The sequence below is a fragment of the Chelonoidis abingdonii genome, chromosome 13, assembly GCF_003597395.2.
Source record: "Chelonoidis abingdonii isolate Lonesome George chromosome 13, CheloAbing_2.0, whole genome shotgun sequence".
Lineage (NCBI taxonomy): Eukaryota > Metazoa > Chordata > Testudines > Testudinidae > Chelonoidis > Chelonoidis abingdonii.
The window spans coordinates 27434061-27455921 of record NC_133781.1 but is presented as its reverse complement, the minus strand read 5'-3'; the positions used below and the strand labels follow the sequence as shown (position 1 = coordinate 27455921).

Below are 21861 nucleotides of genomic sequence, written 5' to 3'. Positions count from 1 at the left end.
CATCCCAAGAGCAGTAAAAGCAAGGGATCTGTGAAGGTGCACTCAGAGGCTGTGTATACACGGTTTGAGCTCAGGCTCAAGCCTACCCCGTTCTGTGTACACTAACCCAGGGCTTCAACCCACGACCCCACAGGGATGGAGGTTCTGAGCCTGAGTCAAGCCAAGACCCAGGGTTCAAGCTCTATTGCTTTGCAGTGTAGATGCAGCCCCACTGGACTTGTGCTCTGGGAGTCCGCCAAATATATCACACAATTCCAAGGATCAACTTTCTTTGTCCTCTGGACAGTCAAGTTTTCCCACATTTCACCACAAACAAAAGACTAGAGTGGCCACATCTGGAAGGGCACTAGGAAGTCTGGGACGTGAGTGGTTGGAGTCGGGCCTGATAATACAGTATAGATACTGCAGCTTTAGGCTGGGACCCAATGTTCAACAATTCCTAACCTGGAGTTACAAATAAGACCTAAGTTAACAAACTCAGGGTCTGCTAACTCTAATTCTATTAACTGTGGGCTTACATTGCAGTGTAGACATATCCAGAGAGATCAAAGAAGGGTTCAGATATTCAGCTACTCCAATAACCATGACAACCATGCAATCATTTCAACTTTGAACTGGAGTGCATTTAAAGGTCATAAACTAAGGGAGAAAGATTTTGTATATGACCAGTTATCTCCCCAATTCTGCCTAGCAGCTGTATACCAAAATAGCCCTAAACTAAAATACCATGGAAATTCTCTGCTAGGTTAAACAGTTAGAATTTTAAAGTCCAACCAAAAGGCCATGATTCCCCATGAATGCTTGAGATCTGAACCCATGTCAGAATTGTGAAATTATTTATTTATGTATTTATTTTTTACTGGGGAGGGTGAGGGGAAATAGATCTCAGATTTGCGGTGAACTGCTTCTGAAAACACAAGCGAAATGGCTCCAGTCCTGGGACAGATAAGGATGGAATTTTCAAACTCCCACTGCCTTCATTTCCTTAGACTCCTTTGTAAATTTGAGCCTCTGTGCACAAGCTCTAAATCAGTAGTTCTCAAACTTTTGTACTGGTGATCCGTTTCACACAGCAAACCTCTGAGTGTGACCCCCCTTATACATTAAAAACACTTGTTTATATATTTAATACCATTATAAACGCTGGAGGCAAAGCGGGGTTTAGGGTGGAGGCTGACAGCTCGCAACCCCCAGAGGGTCCCGACCCCCAATTTTGAGAACCCCTGCTCTAAAGGCATAGCTCAGCATGCCTGGCAGAACTAAGCAATCCTTGAAAGGAGATATCAGCCAGAAGTGTTTTTAGCGTGTTGTACCTTTGGTGCATAATCTTAATGCAAAGCAGATTTGCTTGTGGGCCAGGTATAAAAGAACCAGGAAGTGTTCCCTTCTCCAGCTGTTGCTATAGCAATTGTCCCTAATATATGCAGCAATGTACAGGTAGTCTGTCTGTGGGTGGAGCACTTGATCAGCATGTAGATTTCTTAGACTTTCCAGCATGTCCCTTTGCCTAATCTATGCAAATAGGGATTTTACTTTGAACTGTGTTACATACATTTCATCTGTTCCACAATTTCAGTTATATTTGTCTGGCCTTCCCATTTGGAATTCTTTACTGGGATGATTAATGAGGGAGGATCCACCGATTTATCTGTGAAAATAAAGGATGCATCTGTCCGTTTCCATTTTTTTAGAGCACAGCAGTACCTTAAATAAAAGTGCTGTAGCTAAAGCATTTTTGCCTAAGGTGTAAATAGAGACAATACTAACTACTTGTTCTGCCTTCCCTGTAAAAATACAGTCACTACAGGTATCAACATGAAAAAGTGATTTACTGGCCCTGTCTCTTTACTTCTCTTTGGATTTTTGTGTGTGTGTGCTATTGCCCAAAACATACAGAGGAATCATAAATGGATTCTGCTGCAAAGACTTGAAGGTATGAATTACATCTGGCTATAGGTTAAACTTCACCCCTGCCACAGGACTAAGACCTGAACATCACTTGAGAGAATGACTAATGCCCACAAAATAAGGCTGAAACACTGCATTGGTCATGGGTGATTTTAATCCATGTACATAAAGGTTTCGTGTCACTAACCTGTAGCCTTCAAACCCAGCCTTTGCTGGTACCAGCCTATTATTGTATAACAATTAAATAAAAGCCTGGATTAGGCCTAATAATGATTTAGGTTGAAGAGAGATATTTCAGTTTATGGTTAGTCTCAGAGGCAAGTAAAAACTGCACATTTTTATAGCTGTTTAATCATGAAAACACAGCTTGTTAGATAGCTATCTCTAAGCATCCTGGTTTAGTTTTTTTCTTTATTTCCATTTGACTAACTATTTAAAACTTGATAGCAATGTTCGTGGTGCTTCCTGGTTTCCACGGTAACCATAAAAGGCTTGCACTTCACTAAACTGTGCTGCCAGGGACTCTTTGGTCACCAAGAACCTCACCCCACCCCTCCCAGAGCGTTATGAAACACCGAAATAACTGTGCAGCACCACACATGACATGTTATGCAAAATATTTAATGAACCAATTTGTGTATTCAAATATGATTGGCACGTAACCATATGTTTCACCTTAAGAAAATTGCATGTTGGTGAAGGCCTGTTTGGCATCCCTGAAGAATAAAGCCCTCTGGTTTTCTCCAGGGCAGTAGCAGAATGAGCTTCATGCACGCTCTGTCCAAACAGCATGGCTTGACTTATTTAGGGCGACCAGAGAGAAGAGCGGGACAGGAGATGAAGGGTAATAGGAGTCTATATAAGAAAAAGCCCCAAATATCAGGACTGTCCCTATTAAATTGGGATATCTGGTCTCCCTAGACTTATTTGATGTATGCCTCTTTATTCCATTTAAAATACAGGCCACTGTATTCACCACTGCCTTCCATCTTGGCCAATCTCTTGCTGCAGTCTTAGCGTCTCCCCAGGTCCTTTTGATGACTTTCAGTTCTGCTTCTGTTGTGCATTTCCAAATTGTCCTTAGTCTACCTCTTCGCCTCTTGCTCTGGGGATTCCAGTCCAGCACCTGTCCTGTTATGTCGTTCAGTTCTTTCCTCCATTTGTGTCCTAGCCACCTCCATTTTCATTCCATAATTAGCTGTCCTATCACTTTCTGTTTTGGCCTCTACCAAAGTTCTTTTTCTGGCTGTCTGAGGTTAAGGATTTGTCTAAGGCTGCTGTTTATTTAAGCTTGGAGTTTAGACAGTAGGATGCCCTAGCAGCATGCTTTGCCCCTAATCTGGGAGAGGGCAAGGGGCAATTCCCTCTAGAAGTAACAGAGACAGGATAACAAGAGGCTTGGTGCCAGTGGGGGTTGTTTAGGATATGAGTTGGCAGCTCCTACTTTTCCCCATCCCTCATTAGTTTCTCCTATTCCTATTTGTTTCCAGTCCTGCTCGTTCTCAACTCCCTCTTCAGTCCCATGTCAGGGGATCTGGAGAGATAGCGCAAGCCCTTCCCCTCAACAGATTCAATACTGTATGTAACATTTTTATAGCATGCTTCAGCCCAAGGGATCCCATAGTGCACACAGAGGAATCACATCTCCACAATGATGTAGACACTTCTCCACGCCTTTGGGGAAGGAGGAGGAGGATCATTGCCCAGCCAGAGCAAACCAAACCCCTGCTATTCATAGAGAGGCCTGTATGCATGACAGAAGTTCCCCAGAGAGACATTACCTCTGCCAGGACTGCTTCTTGCTCTGTTGGTTCCCTTTGATGCACCAGTCTGTGCAGCGGTGGAGTGATACAGGGCTATAACCCCGCCTCTTCCCCACTCTTCATCAACCCCTTTTCCACATCCTACGTCCTGGGGGAGAAGAATACTATTGTGTGACCTGCTGTCAGGGATAAAGGGAGATTCTTGCTCACCCCTCTGCCGCCATACAATGGTCTCATCTCATCTGGCCCAAAGTAACTTGCTCAAGGCTACAGAGGACAGTGCAACTCAAAAAGAAAATAGTGGAACTGGAAAAGGTTCTGAAAAGGGCAACAAAGATGATGAAGGGTATTGAATGGCTTCCATATGAGGAGAGACTTAAAAGATTAGGTCAGTTAGCTTAGAAAAGAGACAACTCATGTTGGGGGGGTGAGGTATGATAGGGTTATATAAAACCATGACAGGTGTGGAAAAAGTGAATGGAGAGCGATATTTACCCTTTCAAACAATACAAAAACCAATGAAATTAATAGGCAGCAGGTTTAATACAAACAAGGGGAAGTACCTTTTCACACAGTGCACAAATAACCTGTGGAACTGATTGCCATGGGATGTTGTGATGGCCAAAAGTATAACTGGGTTCAAAGAAGAGCTAGATAAGTTCAGGCCAGATAGGTCTATCAATGTCTATTAGCCAAGATGGTCAGGGGGACAACCCCATCCTCAAGGCAACCCTAAACCTCTGACAACCAGAAGCGGAAGCCAGGATTGGATAGCTCCATAATTGCCCTATTCTTTACATCCTCTTGAAGCTCCAGTGTGGATTATTGTAGAGGACAGGATAGTGAGCAAATTGAACCATGATTTGACCCAGAACAGCAGCTCTTATGGTCTTACATTCTTATGTCAGAGCTGGGATTAGAGATCATGACTTTCTTCTGCATAGGCCTACATTGAAACCAGAAGATCACACCTCTTTGCCTAAGGCCTGATTCTCCAGTTCTTTCTCAGCCCAGAATCACACTGAAGCCAAACCCACTTTGTTTTGCCTGAGTCATTCAGGATCAGCCGTTAAGTGTCTCTCCAGAAAGAAAGCAGAAGGAACATGAAATGAGCAATAAAATGCCCACCGGCCCCGTAACTATTTCATAATTCACTGCATCTAACTTGTATGAGTCTTTGTGAGGCTTTTTAAAAAGCTTATTGCTTTACCTCTGTCCTTCCTCATTGACTGTATTTCGGCCCACAAGCTTAGGGAACTTATTTTTTAAAGAATAAAATAAAACTTATGAGCTGCTTAAATAGGTGGGTTTTCCCCAGGCTGCCCAGCCCTACAAAATACATTTGCTTGCCAGGCGATATGCTGGATTTGTACCTTTGGTAAGACTATAAACTGCATTGCTGGAATGAAGCCTGTACTTAGGGAAACCCTTGAAAGAATTGCCATCTCCTTCAGGGCTTGTATTTTTTTATATACTATTGAGCTTTCTGTAATATTCTTTTTCTTTACTTTTGTGCTCTCCTCTCCCTCACCCCGTCTCCCCACCCATGCGCACACACCCCAACACCTGCAAATAACTAGCCAAATTTCAAGATAAAGTGTTATTACCGGTCCACTGCAGAAAAGGAAAAAGCCAAAGGAAGGCATCAAAATGTGTCTAGTCGTAAGCTAAAGTGCAAATGGGAGGAATTGCAAATTCTCACTCCTCAAGAACTTGCATTAAGGTGAACGTGCTGGATTTTAGGTAACAGCGAGAGTTTACAAAAGAAAATCTACCCTGCATGCAAGATAAATGTAGGGATTTGGGAATGGATTTGGGCTCCTATTGGAGAATTGCCGAATGCACTGAAAACGATTGCTCATGGTCTTTGTTCACAGTTCTGGCCTATGTTACAAGTCTCTTTTCTGACTGTCATGCTGGAAGTGATATGAATAGTTCACATAATATTCCTGGTGTTCCCCTGGCATAATTATATCCATTACAACATTCCTTCCTGTTGTCCTAACAGGAAAAAATATAGATATGCCATCATCTATGATCTACCCTAGTGAATCTCCCATCTCTCATAAGGAGTAGTTCCCACAGCATTCTCAATACATAAAGGGGCACTGCCCTAAGTCTTCTATAGGAGATTCCTCCTGCTCCTTCACCCCAAGCCAAATTCTGATTTCAACAGCCTTCTGTAAATCAAGAGTAACTCTACTGATTTTACTTATCTCCTGATTTCAATTGAGTTGCTTTGGATTTGTATCCATGTGGGTGAGGAAAATTTGGTCTTCTGGCTGTAAATATTTTCTTGATTAGTAAGCATGGAAAGATTCTTACTCTTGTTTTTGGGGTGTCTTCTTCAGTTAGAATGCCTGACTTTCATGTTCTGTAGCACTGGCAGTTTTGTCTACACCCACATTGCTAGGTTTCTGAACTAAATACTGGTCTAAAATTCAGCATAAGTGCAATTAACTGGAAAAGTTTGAAATGCTTCCAAATGCCATGCAACCTACCCATCACTGGAGACAGATCTTCAGCAAGTCAGGTAATTTTGATTCTTCTGAGCAAGAAATTCTCCAGCTACAGAGGATAAATAAGCAATAGCATCTTAGAGATTGTAGAAAACCCCTTATGCACTGATGGCCAGATTCAGAGATGAATTGAAGTAAGACTTGAGAGACAGTTAGTGTAACTCAACAGTTGTTCCCCCCGCCACTTCTCAAAAATATATGTTATGCCCCTCCCCTTCTCAAAATGTATATGTTATTTCAACTTAAGACTTCAGTTCACTGTGGGTTTATATTGCAGTGCAGATCCTCCCTGTAGATATGCTTCTCTGTTGTAAGACCAGGCGCTCCCTGATGTGATTTAAACTAATATATTACCAGGATAAGTGTCCCCACTGTAGTGCATCTACAATATGATTTGTGCTGTTCTAGCCACATCAATGTATTATTGCTAATAATTATTTATTATTGGTATTGCAATAGCACCTAGGAACCTCAGGCATGGACCAAGACCCCATTGCGCTAGGTGCTGTACAAAACCAAGAAGACCATCCTTGCCCCAAAAAGCATACTGTCTAAATAGTTACACAGGTGCAAATTCATTATTCTAGACAAGCCCTTTTAAAATGCTCTGACTCACCTCCTAATATGAAACTGACCCCAACACTGACACCCTTAAAATATTCAAAAGTCATGACTCTAACCCTCCACAACCATTAGACTGGCTGAAAAATTCTAAGTTTTTTTTAAAATAAGTTTAAATTCTTTTTAATGTTTTTTTCTGTCTTTGGAGCCTTTAGGTTACAGTCACGTCACATGTTCAGGCTTTACTCCGCAACCATGAAGTCTATATATTTTTTTAAATAAAAGCTGAGATCCTCACATCCATTAATCTAGGAGCTCATGATTAAAATGAAAAAAGGGATTGTGAGACACTCACTACAATCATGAGAGTTTGGAATACTGGTGCTGTTGCTTCCACATTTCATCTCTGAATGTGGCCTACAGAGTCTAACTTCACCAGTGGGAGGCTGCACCAGTATAATGCATGCAGAGGGACCAGAAGAGGGCAGCACAGTAAGAGAAGCAAATAACAGGAAGACAGGCTAAAGTGTTACTTAAAATAAGCCTCTCCATACTTTGAGCCAAATTCTCAGCTAATGTATATCAGAATTTCTCCATTATCTGGCTCTTTCGCGTTCACTTTCTGCTGACCTTCTCTGCATCAATAACACTGATTAGAGAAATCAGCAAGTTCTAGTTCTAAAACAGTTTACTTTTAGGTAAGGCAGTCTGACTGCAAGGTGGTCCCTTATGCGTTAGCTCTGAATTTGGCCCTGTTTAAAAACAAAACTCTGCATATGCATGAGTTTCAATGCAGCACATAAACTACCTTTCTAAGAAACAGATTTTGAAAAAGGAAGCTGAATTTACAATAGGGATCCTTACAGAGGAAAAGGTTCTGTCTTGAAGCATCATACTAGAGATTCATTTACATACTATTAAGGACCTCAGTGCCAAATTCAATTTGAAACTCTTCATACCCATGCTTGGATATTACAATATATTTAAATCTTGATTACGCTGGCCTAGTTTTCTTGAGCCGAGTAGGAGTTCTGCAGTGCTTATGTTGACAATACTGGATAGTTTGTAAAATCTTCCACTTTTTCCAGCTCCTTGTATATGTAGATACAAAACTTGAAATCTGTTTGTTTTTGTGTCTTTGTCAGTCATAGCATTATAGCAAAACTAGAGGGTATCACTATAGTGGTATGGATTAGACATCCACTTGTACCATTGAATTTAAGTTTTCAGATCAGTGGAGGGGTGCACACCTCTCAACCCTAAATGATCAAATGTAGGACAAAGACCAGATCAGATCTTGTACCTTGCTTTACAAAAAGGGGCACATATTTTGATCTTCATATCATGGACAGGAGAACTGATGCATGGAGAGTTGAAGCTACTTGTCCAAGGTCACACAGAGAGTTGAGTGGCAAAGCCCAGAATAGAAGTCAGATTGAAGGACACAGACACAAAAAATGGTGCAAGAAGTACATTTGGGTTTCAGCCTATTTATTTGAGGCACAGATTCTGTTCCCAGATACTCAAATATAACTCCAACTGATATCCAGAGGCACTACATAGGAGTATCCTCAGGACAGAATTTGGCTCATTGTGATGTCAGGTTCATGATGCAGAATGATCTAAGCTGTTTATGATCATTAAACTAAGTCTATTTGGAATAGGTAAATGTGGAACATCCCTTTGGGATGGTACATGGGCATTTGGCATTGTGGCTCCCATTTTATTTTCAAATCCATGTCTAAACCTGACCAGAGGTCAGTTTATGCCCTGGGTGCCTATTTTCCCACCTGTTTGCTTTGCTTGGTGAATGCATGCTCACTTTTTTCAAGGCCCCTTGTAATCTGTTCTCTCATCACCATCTTGATTAATGTGATCTCTATTTTGTGTACAAATACTTTGTACTTAAGAGAAGGATAGTCATATGTAATGCTTAATTTGTGCTGGAGTTTCATAGACATAGATTATTTGGGTTGGAAGGGACCTCAGGAGATCATCTAGTCCAACCCCCTTCTCAAAGCAGGACCAATCCCCAAATGGCCCTCTCAAGGATTGAGCTCACAACCCTGCATTTAGCAAGGCAATACTCAAACCACTGAGCTAACCTACCCCCAACCAGGGCTGAGCCCTGGCACCTCTAGAGCTGGCAATTCATAGCCCCAGCACCTCTGGGCTTGATGCATCAGTTATGAAAGTAAAAAAAAACAGCTTGAGTCGCAGCACCTAATTGCTTGAGGCCCGGCACCTCTTTCATTACAAATTAAGCACTGGTCATGTAGTCAAGGCTCTGGAGTAGGACTCTGAAGGCCTGAGTTTAATTCTCAGTTCTACCACAGTCTTCCTGTGTGACTTTGAGAAAGTCACTTAACCACTGGGGAAGATCCTCATCTGGTGTAAATTGCCATAGGAAACAATGAGGCTCTGTACCTCAGTCCCTAATCTGCAAAATAAGAATATCACCTCTCCTCCTACCCTTTGTCTACTAATATTACAAGCTTTTGAGGGAAGGGGCCGTCTCTTGGCATGTGTTACTGTGGGAGGCACTTCACAGGGTCCCCTATCTTGGCTGCAGGCACTACTGCAATACAGTTAAAGGGTGATGTTCTGACCCACCCGCCACACGCAGAAGATACAGACAGAAGATCATTGGGGTTTTTTTTATTATTATTTAGAAATAATAAAATAAGACATAATATATAAAAATCTGTACAATCCATGATTTGTGCAGTACATTAGGAAGACTTTGATACAAAAAGGCTGCAAACAGGAAAATAGTAATGGACAATTGTCAAATGTCTCGATTGTTCACCTTACAACAGCTGCAGACCAAGAGTCATTGCAAAATAAATGTCTGGTTGGCGGTGGGATGGCAAATCTGCAGCACCCTTCTGCCTTAAATGGTCAAGAGCAGCCATAGTTTAAAGACATTACAGTACTTCTCAGCTTTACCTTGTAATCCAATATGGAAAAATAAAGGACCTAGGAGACCAGATAAAAACATACAAACCCTTTGTCTTTGCCAAAAGAGAACAAGTGCTAAGTTAACACCACAGAAATTTATCATGATTGGGAGAATGTATCATTAAACACAACTAAAATGTAGTGATTTCCACCCTTGCTACTTATCCAAAAAACAAGTTGCACTGAAGAGACAGAGGAGAGAAACAATATAGCCCAACCAATCTCACAAATGCCTTTTGTCATTGTAGGCGGTATTATGTTTCAGACATTAAGTCTTATTCAAGTATTTTCAGGGAAGGGCAGAAATAACTAAATCCTCCCCGACTCCCCAAGCAAAATACATAAAACCACCTGTGCCAGACCCTAAAGACACTGAGCCAACTTCATCCTTGGGGTCAGTCCATAGCCTTGTAAAGCCAATGGAAAGACTCCCATTTGCTTCAACAGGCATTTGGATCAGGCCATAAATGAGGGATTCATTTGGCCTAGTATCACTAAGTATGAACACTGTCAGTCACTAGGCAGCCTTTAAAAAAAAAAAAAAAAAAAAAGAATTAACCAACTCTACAATAGTCTGACTTGTATTGAGCTTACCAAGGCATGTTCAGAAATGTATTTAAACCATTTGACATATGAACAAGGGGTGGGGAGGGTACCATGAAATATACATTGCAGGTCAGGTCTCTTTCCTAGCAGCTTTCACAAGCCAGAGGCTGAGTGCAAATCTGCAATGCTAGATTCAGTCAGTAGAGACAAAGGGTTATTTAAAAAATAAAATAAATCCAGCAGAGAGTGCAATGAATTACCTAAGTGTCCACTCTCAACAAGACTAGCAATCTGAAAGCTTGTAACTTTAAAAAAATGCCAGTAACTAGAAAATATTTTCAAATTAAAAGTCCATGCTTAAATAAATAACAGAAGTTCATAGCATTAGGAACCCTACAAGGCTTGTAAGTATTTGCTAAAACCATGCTAACCGGTAGCATCTAGGTACTAGCTAGCAGAAATTGCTGAACTGAATTTATACTTCCTATGAATTTATTTAATTTTTCATTTTTCTTCTTCTCCTTTACAGACTTCTATTTACATTTGGCTTTAAATATGAAAATACTTGATAAACTTGTTTTTAAAATGTACATTTTAAAAACATTTCTGAAAAACTGTGACTCGAAAAAACTGTGCACCAGAAATTTCAGATTTTTTCCTTTTTTTGTTTGTTTCTTTAAGAAAAAATAAACAAAACAAACTGAAGCTTTTTATTTTCCCTTATCTCCTGTCCCTTGCTCTGATTTTTAAAGTCTCCTAAGTGGGGCACTGTCTATTTTGGAGTGATCTAATTAGGGAAAAAGGTTCCCTTTTCTCCAGCTCATTCCCACATTTCCTCCCTTTCCCCATTCCATCTTCATTTGTTTTACATTTCACTGAATACTCTTTGGTTTAGTTGTTTTCCTTTACAAGAATATGACAATAGCAGCACAAGTAGCGTTCAGTTGCATTCACTGGCTATGACCCAGGACTGTGTTCAAGTTGCCTTGTGGGTTTAATTCCCTCCCCCCCCCAAAACAGTTTTAGAACTTGTATTTAAATAACATCTGCCCTCTTTAGAATATCAAGAGCTACCTTTACAATGTAAAATTTCCACAGTTATAGAACCCACCTACTCATACTCAGGTTACTGTAAATACCATCTTATCAGAAACCACCATGTCATTGCAGGCATTTCCTTCAGGCAAGGCTGTAAGGGGCCAGAGGCCTTCACAGATGTCCATTTACAGAAGACATTAGACCTAGAACAAGCTGTTTTTTAATGGCATACAGTGATCCAATACTGTAAAAGAGTTGACTAGAATCTATTGTCCCCACCACCACCATTACCTATTCCTTGAGGAAGATTCACAGACAAGGAACCTTCAAGTACAGCTAAGTTATATGCTTGATCTTACAGGCACAGAAAACATTAAAGCATTCTTGGCAAGGGGGCCAAAATACCATTAGAGCCATGGCTTTACAAAAGGTCACAAGGCTTGATGACATATTTCATCCTCCATGGATATCTCAGTCGATGTTTACAGGTAAAAAGGAGGTGGGAGAGGGAACTCTTTTACAGTATTATCTGCAAATAATCCTTTTTCAAATGATCCAGAGCATACTATTACACCTGGTCTGACACCCGTGCCCTGCCAAAGTGAAGCATTTTCCCAAAACATTCACATCCCTATGCTCTTTCAGATTGCTCTGTTACAACTTCCCTCCCTCCTCCCCCAACTCCCCAGGGATTGACGTGTTGCTCGGCTCACCTATGCCTAAATGCCTGCTCCAGCCAAGTCAGCCTAGCGCAGATCAGCAGCTTTGCATGGTTCTAGCCTAGTTTAACTGGAAATGAAATGACTGCCTGCAGCATGTCTGATGGCTCAGTTCTCAGAACGCTGGGTCAGCTCTAAAAGGGCCCTCTAAGTTGTAGAAGCAGTTTTGGAATGTGTGTAGAATAACACTTGACCTTCTGCTGTAGCCTCGCTGGTGTTTTGCTAACAGGAAAGAACAGATGTTTGCTCCCCCCCCCCCCCGCCTTTTCCTTCTTATAAAAAGAAAGAAAGGGAGCTCGTTTTCCCACAGAGGGGAGAAAAATGTCTTGCTTACTTAGATCCGAGTCTTACACTATTTTCTGAATAAGGTGCGAACTGAGGCCCTTTTTAAAAAAAAAAAAGTCTGAGGTTCAAATTTTGTTTCTTTAAAGCAGCCTGTTTCATTGAAATAAACTCCACTGTGCAAAACTGTGCATTTTCTTTGGTATCCATTTAGGTAGTTTTAACTTAATTTTTAGATAGAGAATTAAATTCAGCCCCCACCCTTCCCCCCCTGAAAAAATTTTTTTGCTGGAGGCTACCAATTGGCCTTATGTTACATAATGCCCCTTATGTAACTGTAAAGAGAGAAAAATTGATTCTAGCTGTCAAACTACTGACCTCAAAAGAAGTTCAGACTATACGGCCGCACTGGCCTCTTTGAAGTGTGATCGCGAGCTTTTCAACCCACAAAATTCAATGCTGACATTTTTTTTTTAAATTACACAAAAGAAAAAACTACACTGCCACAAAATAATTACAGTTTGTGTTCATGTAGTTAGCAGCAGCTCTCTTAAAATAATAACAATAATAATAAAATAAAATAATAATAAAATAATAATAATAATAAGGCAGATTCTTGCCTTTGTTATGCCATTAAAAACATTCTTGTTCCCTAGAGAGAAGCATTCTGGAAAAAGTTGAAAAAAAAAAAAAAACCCAACCAAAGCTCGCCTGCAAGTTCAAGTTTTGTAAAAAAATATATACATAATTTATTCTACAATATATATGTGCCTTCTGGTCACACTTAGACATTGTTTAGTGCTTCATGATTAGAGTTCATTTTCAGCTATCTCTCCTCAAAAAACAGCCCTAAAACTGGCTTAGTTTCCTCAGGACCACTTGTCTTCACGCCTTTCTTCAACAGTACCATCATCAAAACTGCTTTGAGTCAACTCTCAGCTCATTGTGCCTTTGACCGACGTACTTTTCTTTTAAACCAAACGATAACAGAGAAAAAGTCAGTCAGTCATATTTCCGATTCCCGCCTTAACGGCCTAGGTTCTAGTGGCACCCCAGCTTGGTTATGATGGTCCATGTCTGGGAGGGTGTCTGTGCTCATGCTTTCAGGCACCCCATTGTCACTCTCGTCCTCTTCTTTGCTGGTGAGGGCCACTTCATTCTCGTAGCAAAAGGAATTTGCGTTAGAGAGAATGTATTTCTTTTCTGCTAAGTCTCTGGCACTACAGAGGGGTGTGTTGGGCACTTCGTACGTTTTGTGGAATCTAGAGTAGTCCACTTTGTAGTAGTTTTTCTCTTCGAAGAGCACAGGCTCATAACGGTGGCCCCAGAGGATTTCGTTTGCCAGATACGAACTACGGCACTGGGTAGTCATGGCGGTAGCTTCCACCATGCCCTCTAATATTACTACAATTTCAAAGTCTGCATTGTCCATGTCTTGCTTACTGTAGTCATACAAGGGACTTTGTTCATCTATTTCATGGACTATTGTAATTGGGGAGACCAGGAATATGCGGTCTATCCCACTATCAAACCCAACGTTGATGTCTATTTGGTCCAAGGGGATGTATTCTCCTTCGGAGGTGACCCTGGATTTAAGAAGCTGGGCTCTCACGTGTGCCTCTACCAAATGGCTTTTCCGTAGGTTTCCAACACGCCACATTAAGCACAGCTTCCCATCCCTCAGGCCCACCACAGCATTGTGGCTGAAGACTAGAGTTTCGTTTCTTTTTTTTGGTTTAGCCATCTTTGCCATGACAGCCCCAATGATGAAGGCATCAATGATGCAGCCTACAATAGACTGGAAAACCACCATGAAGACTGCAATGGGGCACTCGTCCGTGACACACCTAAAACCATACCCAATCGTTGTCTGAGTTTCAATGGAGAAGAGGAAGGCTGCAGTGAAGCTGTTCACATTGGAGACACAAGATTTGTAGTTTGCTGACTCCTCCAGATCCCCATGTAACAGAGCAATCAGCCAAAACACACAGCCAAAAAAAAGCCAGGAAAGGATGAAAGCTAGGCAGAAGATAACTAGCATCCACCTCCAGCGAATATCCACGCAGGTGGTAAAGATATCTGCCAGGTAACGTTGTCCTTTCTCGCCCACATTAACGAACTGGACATTGCAGTGTCCATCTTTCTTGACAAAGCGGCTTCTGCACTGCTGCCTAGTGTGTACCTTGCTCTTGCCATTCCCGAAGCCATTGGCAACTGCCATGGTTGCCAACTTCATGCCATCTTCTTCTGAGGAAACGATGCTATAGCGGTTGGTTCGCACGCTGCCCATCACTACTGTTGTGGACTGAGGTGCTTCTGCTTTAGAAAACAGTCTGAGTTTCTGCAAAACCCTTTGGAGAAACAGTTTTGAAAGTTCTAGAGGAACACACACACAGAAAAAAATAAGAGGGCTAGGTTGGAGTTTCCAACAACCCTTGGTTCTACCAAGGAGAGTCTTCTGACATGCCGCGTTAGCTTAGCAATCGAACATCCGTCATGAAGAGCACATGGTCTGCAAGAGAAAGACAAACTGCATGTTAGAACTCAAAGGGACAGAACAATGAATCAAAGCTATATAAAAACCCCAGCCTCCAAATCCACACGGTTCATTTTTCAATCTATTCACTTCTATTCATGGAATTGTCCTGGGGCACAGAGATTCTCTGTTTATGGTTATGCATCGACAAAATTGACATCAGGAATGCAAAGAAGTCATCACTCTTTCTGCAGCAAGCACTAAAGTGAACATGTCTTACAGGTCTTAAAGAAATATTCACTTAAAAGCAGAAAATACATGTATCTATCTAGTACATACCCCTGCACCTTTGGTTTACTTCGGAATGGTGAATTAGCTTGAACATATGCATGTCTGTTCAAGTCTCAAGTTGACTTACAATGACATAGAAGCCTGTGTCTCAGGTCTATTCCAGCCAAGATACAGGCGTGCGTTAATTAGAGAAACAAGTGCATTATGAGGATTATGGGTTCCTTGGGCCAAATTTAGCTCTAGTGATACTCCCCTAACTTCCATTAAATTACACTTGTGCAGAATTTAGCCCTTTACTAGTCCATTAAAGCTAAAACTGTGCATTCTTTGCCAGCTATAGGAATAAAGCCATACAGACTAAGATGGCAACTGTTTAAACCAAAGCCACAGCAATTTGATGGGATCCATACAATCATTAAATTCACAGTAGGAAATCAACACACAAATCAAATGAGGCCCCATCCTGCTCCTGCTGAAGTTCTTCATAAATGGCTTTAACAGAAACAGGATTGGCCTAACATCTCTGCGATTCCTTTGATGGTAGCTACAAGGTAATTTCCTCTCTGGAGATAAAGGGGATTCTGCCTTCAAAAGGAAAATGGCCCTGAGTTTCCCTTGTGTCCTGAATGTCAATGGTTAGGACTTAGCATAGTGGATACAAGATGTGTCTGCTGAGACTGGAGGGCACCAAACTCATTTCATAGAGGTCTGGCTTAGACCCAGTGTTTGCTTTTAACAAGCGCATCATCCATTAAGTTACCTCTATATTGCAGGAAATTTAACTGAAATACTGCAGAGGAGGCAAAATGCATGAATTGTAATAATCACCCCTGCACACACATGACCAAAGGAAAAAAGAAAGTCTTAACTGATTTTAAAATAATGTCTGTTGTGGGTTTGCCACAGCAGGAGATCTAACTACCAATCACATTAGTGGAAGAGTACACTAAGATGTCTTTTGTTAACTGATATAAACAAAATTAAGCCAACTCATTTCTAAGACTTCTGCATGTGAAATGGTTTGCACACACTCTAGCTGCTCTTCCTGACCTGGGTAGAGCAAGATTAAAAAGTAATACTGTGGATAAGAACTACCCCTGGTACAATAACAGGGTTAAAATCCTAGACAGATTTGGAATTTCTAGAGTTCATCATATGATCTCTTAATTCCTTCGTCCCCTACACCTCACAGCTGCATCACAAGGACACAGGTAAGAAGATGTGTGTAAGAAAATAGCGGGTGACAAGCAAAAAGAATAAGTGATATTTATAGACATGCATAAGACATTTCTTCCTGAAGAGCTACTTCATGGTTTGCTTTACACACACACACTTTAAATTACTCTACAAGAAATGTGGCCCAACACATATTTCCTGAGATTAGTCATCTGTGACTGCTGCAGTGCATGATACATTTTGGCAGCTTTCAACTTTCAAAATACCCAGTTTGAATGTAGCTTTCATATTAATGTATAAAGATGATATGGTGCTGTTAAACTTACACCTGTCTGAATATTTTGTTTGCATAGTGTAAAGTTCCCTTTCTCTGTTTTTTTTTTTTTAATGTGAGGGAAGGGTGATAAGAACAGAGAGTCTCATTCCTGCCAATATATAGCTCTCTAAAGTGAAGGAATGTATCTAACATTCAGTTTGAGATATTTTCTGTTGGCTTGAAAATGCATCTAAAACAAAATACAAGTGGAAAAGCCAAATTACTATTTATATGTTCCATGAAAAAGAATAGCTCATTGCAAAATCATTGCATTGGTTTGCAGATTAATCACTTTTATAAACCACATCCTAAAAGCATGATCATGTTGAACTTCCATGTTCTAAGCAGGTTTTGCTCCAAGTTGGTGGAAATATGGAGCCTTAGAACTAATTTAGTCACTTTTCTGCATTGTCTCTTGGATTTCAAGGGGGAAGCGGTCTGGGGAGGGGACAGCTGTGAAATCTGAGGGACCTGAATGTGCAACTTTATACCAAAAAAAAAAAAAAAAAAGTTTTTGTTTTTTTTTGACCCCATGAAATTTGTTTGAATTCCACAAATCACGGAAACCACAATGGCAGATTCCTACAAATATCTTACCATATTTAGAACCCTGAAAATAGCCATAGGCACCTACCGTTGTCATATTTCCATTGCTAATGATAGCATTTGTTCCACCTACTGTACATCTGCACAGTATTATTAGTTAATGGTTGTACCACTGCATGTGTTATGCCTTTGGAAGCAAAAACTGCATCTACTTGGGCTTAAATATTCCTGAAACATTGAAATACAGCCTTGGGGGTATCTCTTTCCTGTGTTGATAGACTTTCTGGATGTTTAGATAACAAAACTCTGGCACACCCCATGTTGCAGTGCTGGTCTAGGATAGCAGTCTATGGTCTTTTAACAGCACAAACTGCCTCTCCTCCTTGTGTGTGCTTTGAGTAGCTAGGATACCAGGGGTGGGGGGCGTTGCCATACTACAGCAGGCAGACTCACAGCTGGTGAACACAATGGGCCTGATCCTGCCCCCAGTCAAGTAAGTGGCAAAAATTCCCATTGACTCCAAGGATCAGGACCTTGTGTATGTGAGGGGGGGGGAGATCAATAGATCCACCAGTGTTGGGATCTGAACTTTGTGCATCCTAAGCTCTTCCAGTTGGCTGCAGTCAGAGTTTGGGGACTGCAAGGAATACAGGGTCAGGCCCGACACAAAAAGTGTGTACAAAGCTAAAAATGCACAGACTTGGGCTAAAAATCTAATATGACGCCTTACTTTAAGAATCCACCTGCTGCACAGTTGTAATACAAGTTTAATTTTTCCAAAGGTTCTCATGTTATCATTGAGTACAAAGAGTAGACCAAATCTACAGCCCTCACATGGGGGAGGAGGGGAATTGCATAATGACATGTAGTCAGGCATAAACTAAATTATCTTATTTTATTCACCCCATTATCTCTCCACAGAAAAACACCGTTTTCACCATAGAGAAGTACTAAAACCAGTTGCTAGCACGTGTACAGATTCACTACAGTGAGGGAGATCAGAATTTCAAATGCGAGGGGAGGCTTGGAAAGGGGGAACAAAAGGGGATTTCACTATTGATGAAGCTTTTCTGGACAAACACTGATTCAACAATAAAATCTCTAAGAGCTCACAAGGAAAAATAATTACACCCGATGGCTGTAATTTCCACTGAATGAGTGGAAGAGAAACATGCAGGAGGGTTTCAGACTGCTCAGAAATAGAGATGTTACAAGAGTTGGGAGAGAGATTGCTCATGAGTGATCCGGGCAGTTATTCCCAAGATGACGCCACATTACCCTGCGTTGTGTGTGCAGGGCACATGTTGCTAAGTGAGCGCAACTGCTACCTTCCTCCCTCTTCAGTAAACAGACACTGCCAAGATATATAGCAAAACCAAAACCCCATGCTCTCTTATTTTATTGGACACAGATCTTCAGGTGTCAAGGCTCAGTGACGTTTCCCTAGTCCCATACATTATTTAAAAGTTGTTAGCCCAGCCTCTTCTCATTTTCGTACTTGCTTTGGCTAGGGGATTTGAGGCATATTATGTATTTAATGCTAAGCTAGCTTGAATCATGATAGATTTTCTTTAATAAAACAATGAAGACATTTGAGAAAAGAAAAGTAGGTGATGTAGGGAAAAGTGTATGGAGAAAAAGGGGAAAAGATAAGTGGCACTGTCATCTGAGATCCTGCATCTTTGCCGATCTCAGGATATTTCTAGATGATGACAAAGTAACTACAAATGAAATATTCATCACCAGGGGGTGTAGTTGATGTGCTGGCCAGCAGGATGGAAAAACAAACAAGTGTAAAGGTAAGGCAGAGAACACAGAAAAGAATACATAACTAGATACAGCCTGATGAGTAGAGATGTGGAGGGAACACATCTTTTTAACACCCAGAACAGACTTCAAGCGTGCTCTGCAACTACTATCTACAGACAGTCTCCAAAGTGCATGTGAAGAACTTGCCTGGTTAAAATGGAAAAGCTTGTACAATACAGCCACAAATAAGTCTGCCATTTCCTATATGTATTTTTTCTTAACTGTCATGAATCAAGTTAAAATGATGCAATCTCTCCACCGTCACTCAAACCACAATGGCTCTTTTTCTTACTTCTTCTTTTTGCCAGACCCATTAAGAAAGAATTCCACAAGTTGCTTTGATGCATCTTTCATAGACTACAGTCGATGTGCAGTGTTATGAATAAATGCCAGTGTTGTGCAAGAGGTGATAGATTTTTTAATTTTTTAAAAAATTAATGTTCTAAACTCTGTAATTCTGTGTGCTTTGACCTTTTCCCTCTGTTCTAGAATCCCTGAAATAATAAGCAAAAAGAAAAGGATGCACCTTACAGAGGAAAGGAGAGTTTTCATGCTAACTGCCAGCCCACCCACAAAATACAACATCCTTCAGTGGCAGCTGGTGACTCGAGAAAAAAAATGGAGCACAAGCAGATGCTTAAGTGTTCCAAGCATACCTAGCGAATTATATGTGCTAGTGAGATTAATTAAACGGTATGGTGTATGAGAAATGGTAAAGCTCTCCCTTCATGTGACTATGCAGAAAAATGCAATCAATAAACCTGATAGTAAAACACACACATATAGACTGATGCCCTCCCCGCCCCCCCGTACCCCTTAGGCATAGACATTGGAGGGTAGCATTTCAGAGGTGACTGTGTAGCACACTTCACTACAGAAAGATGTAGGTTAAAATAAAGCGCTCCTTACCTGGTAGTGGATTTAAGCTGGGGATGGATATACATAAAAGAGGGTAAGATCCAGTGGCTAGGGGGAATCAGCAAACCAATCCCAAGCTCCCTACCCCGCCGCACTGTTCGCAACTCAAACACACCATGAGCTACTGCCTCTTTTTTGAGGGCGGCCATGTGATTTTTAATACCGGCTCGGCAGTCCCCGCCCTCCAGGGCTGCCCCAGACCAATGGGAGACGGGAGGCCGGCCCAGCCTTGCCTGGGTCTCAGCTGGAGCGCTCGGCTCTGCCCAGAGCAGGAGATTCCTGGAGCGCGGCGCCCAGGCGTTGCAGCGAGCGCGGAGCGTGCCCTGCCCGGCCGGCTGGCGAGCCGCGGGGACCGGCTCGCGTCTTGCCCCGGGAGGGTGGCGCCTGGCGGGGAGCAGCGGCTGGGCGCGTTCACCTGCGCGGCCCCGCTCCGCAGCTCCAAGGGCCGCGCCTCGCCCAGCCGCGGGGCTGCCCCGGTCCGGCCCCGGGGGGGCGCTGCGGGCTGCGCGCTTTGCGGGGGCGAGCGGTGCGCAGAGGGAGGACGCACCTTGCAAGGGAAGCTGGAGGGAAGGAGGAGGTGGAGGCAGATTGAAAGCGGGGGCGGATATGTGCCGGTTCTTGGGGAGGAAGAGACTTTTTCAGGGGCTGGATCAGGGCCGCCCAGAGGATTCAGGGGACCTGGGGTCTTCGGCGGTGGGGGGTCCTTCCGCTCCGGACCCGCTGCCGAAGACCTGGAGAGGAGGAAGCTCCAGGGGCCCCGAAACACTCTTGGGGCTGCTGCGGGGTCTGGGGCAAATTGCCCTGCTTGCCGCCCCTCGGCGACCCTGGGCTGGAGAGACTAAGGGAGGAGGGGGGGAGCGAAAGTGAGGGAGGGGTTTGAAGGGGGGGTCAGAGAAGGGTTGGGGGAGATAGGGCAAGTGGAGGCAGCCTGGAGAGGAGAGGAATCTGATGGGGAATGGGTTACAAAGGGAGGAAGAGAGGCAAATCACAGGGAGGTGCTGGTGCAAAGTGAGGGGTGATCATTCCCTCTGCATGCAGTAGCTAGGGTGACTAGACAGCAAGTATGAAAAATTGGGATGGGGGTGGGGGAGTAATAGGAACCTGTATAAGAAAAAGACCCAAAAATCGGGACTGTCCCTATAAAATCGGGACATCTGGTCATCCTAGCAGAAGCTAGGCCCTGTATGTACAGCTGGGCTGCGAGTTGGCCTTGAGGGGGGGTCATCATCTCAGGGCTTGGATTTCTATCCAGTGCAAATGAGAACATGCTGTCCAGGGGTATGTCTGCACTGCACAGTAAGCTCAGGTTACAACTCAGGTTTGAGCCCAAGCGCGCATTCCGTCCACCTACAAATCGGGCTGATGCTGGTCAGTGATCATTCAGGAGCTGGGATCCTGCTATGGTGGTGGATCAAAGCCCAAGTCCTACTGTGACTTGGGTCTGAGCCCTGTCATTTTGCAATATGAACACAGATCAAGCCATAGGCCCGAGGCAAAAGGTCTCTGTGGCGCAGTATGGACATATTAGCACAACTGGGATACTTAGATCTAGCAATTGTAAAGCCGGGTTTCCAATGCAGCGTGGACAAGGCTTGGAAACACTGAGTCCAGAAGTCTGGGTCCCAGGAACCTGGGTTTATCATAGTGTAGAAATATGCTGTGCTTCCAGCCTGGCTGGCTGTAAAACCCTCCCCAAATTAATTGCTAGGCTGAAGGGCACTGGCTTTCATGCTCTTCGACTGAACCCAAGAGTATCATTATTTGTATTGCTCCAGTCATAGCCTGGGTCCTAATTGTACTAAGTTATAGCAACACAAGCCAGAAAAGACTCTCCATCCTAGAGATAGCACGTGCTCATAGCAGTATAAGATGTTTGTAAATTGTACTCTCCAGATAGGGAGAGATTTCAGTCTAGGGTCTTGTATCTCTGACTTCTTCTTGTGGAGCTAGACAGGAATGGAGAACACCTGTTAACCATATTCCCTGTGTCCATAAATAAAGAAATCACTTGTTCCATACATAACGGGGTGAG

The 21861-nt window shown here is 42.5% G+C and overlaps 1 protein-coding gene across 2 annotated transcripts; it reads right to left on the bottom strand.

The window, feature by feature from the left end:
- Nucleotides 1-1558: 1558 nt before the first annotated feature.
- Nucleotides 1559-19934, bottom strand: KCNJ2 (potassium inwardly rectifying channel subfamily J member 2). Of its 2 annotated transcripts, XR_004376057.2 has the most exons (3): nucleotides 19821-19934; nucleotides 12010-14809; nucleotides 1559-1648 (listed from the first exon to the last, which is right to left on the bottom strand). XR_004376057.2 is itself a non-coding variant. In XM_032797253.2 (2 exons), exon 2 carries the CDS (start codon nucleotides 14585-14587, stop codon nucleotides 13304-13306), a length of 1284 nt encoding a protein of 427 aa, XP_032653144.1. In that variant the 5' UTR covers nucleotides 14588-14809; nucleotides 19821-19934; the 3' UTR covers nucleotides 10115-13303. The 2 variants fall into 2 exon arrangements, 1 of the variants encoding a protein (XP_032653144.1); XM_032797253.2 differs by lacking the exon at nucleotides 1559-1648 and having other exon boundaries at nucleotides 10115-14809.
- Nucleotides 19935-21861: the final 1927 nt, after the last annotated feature.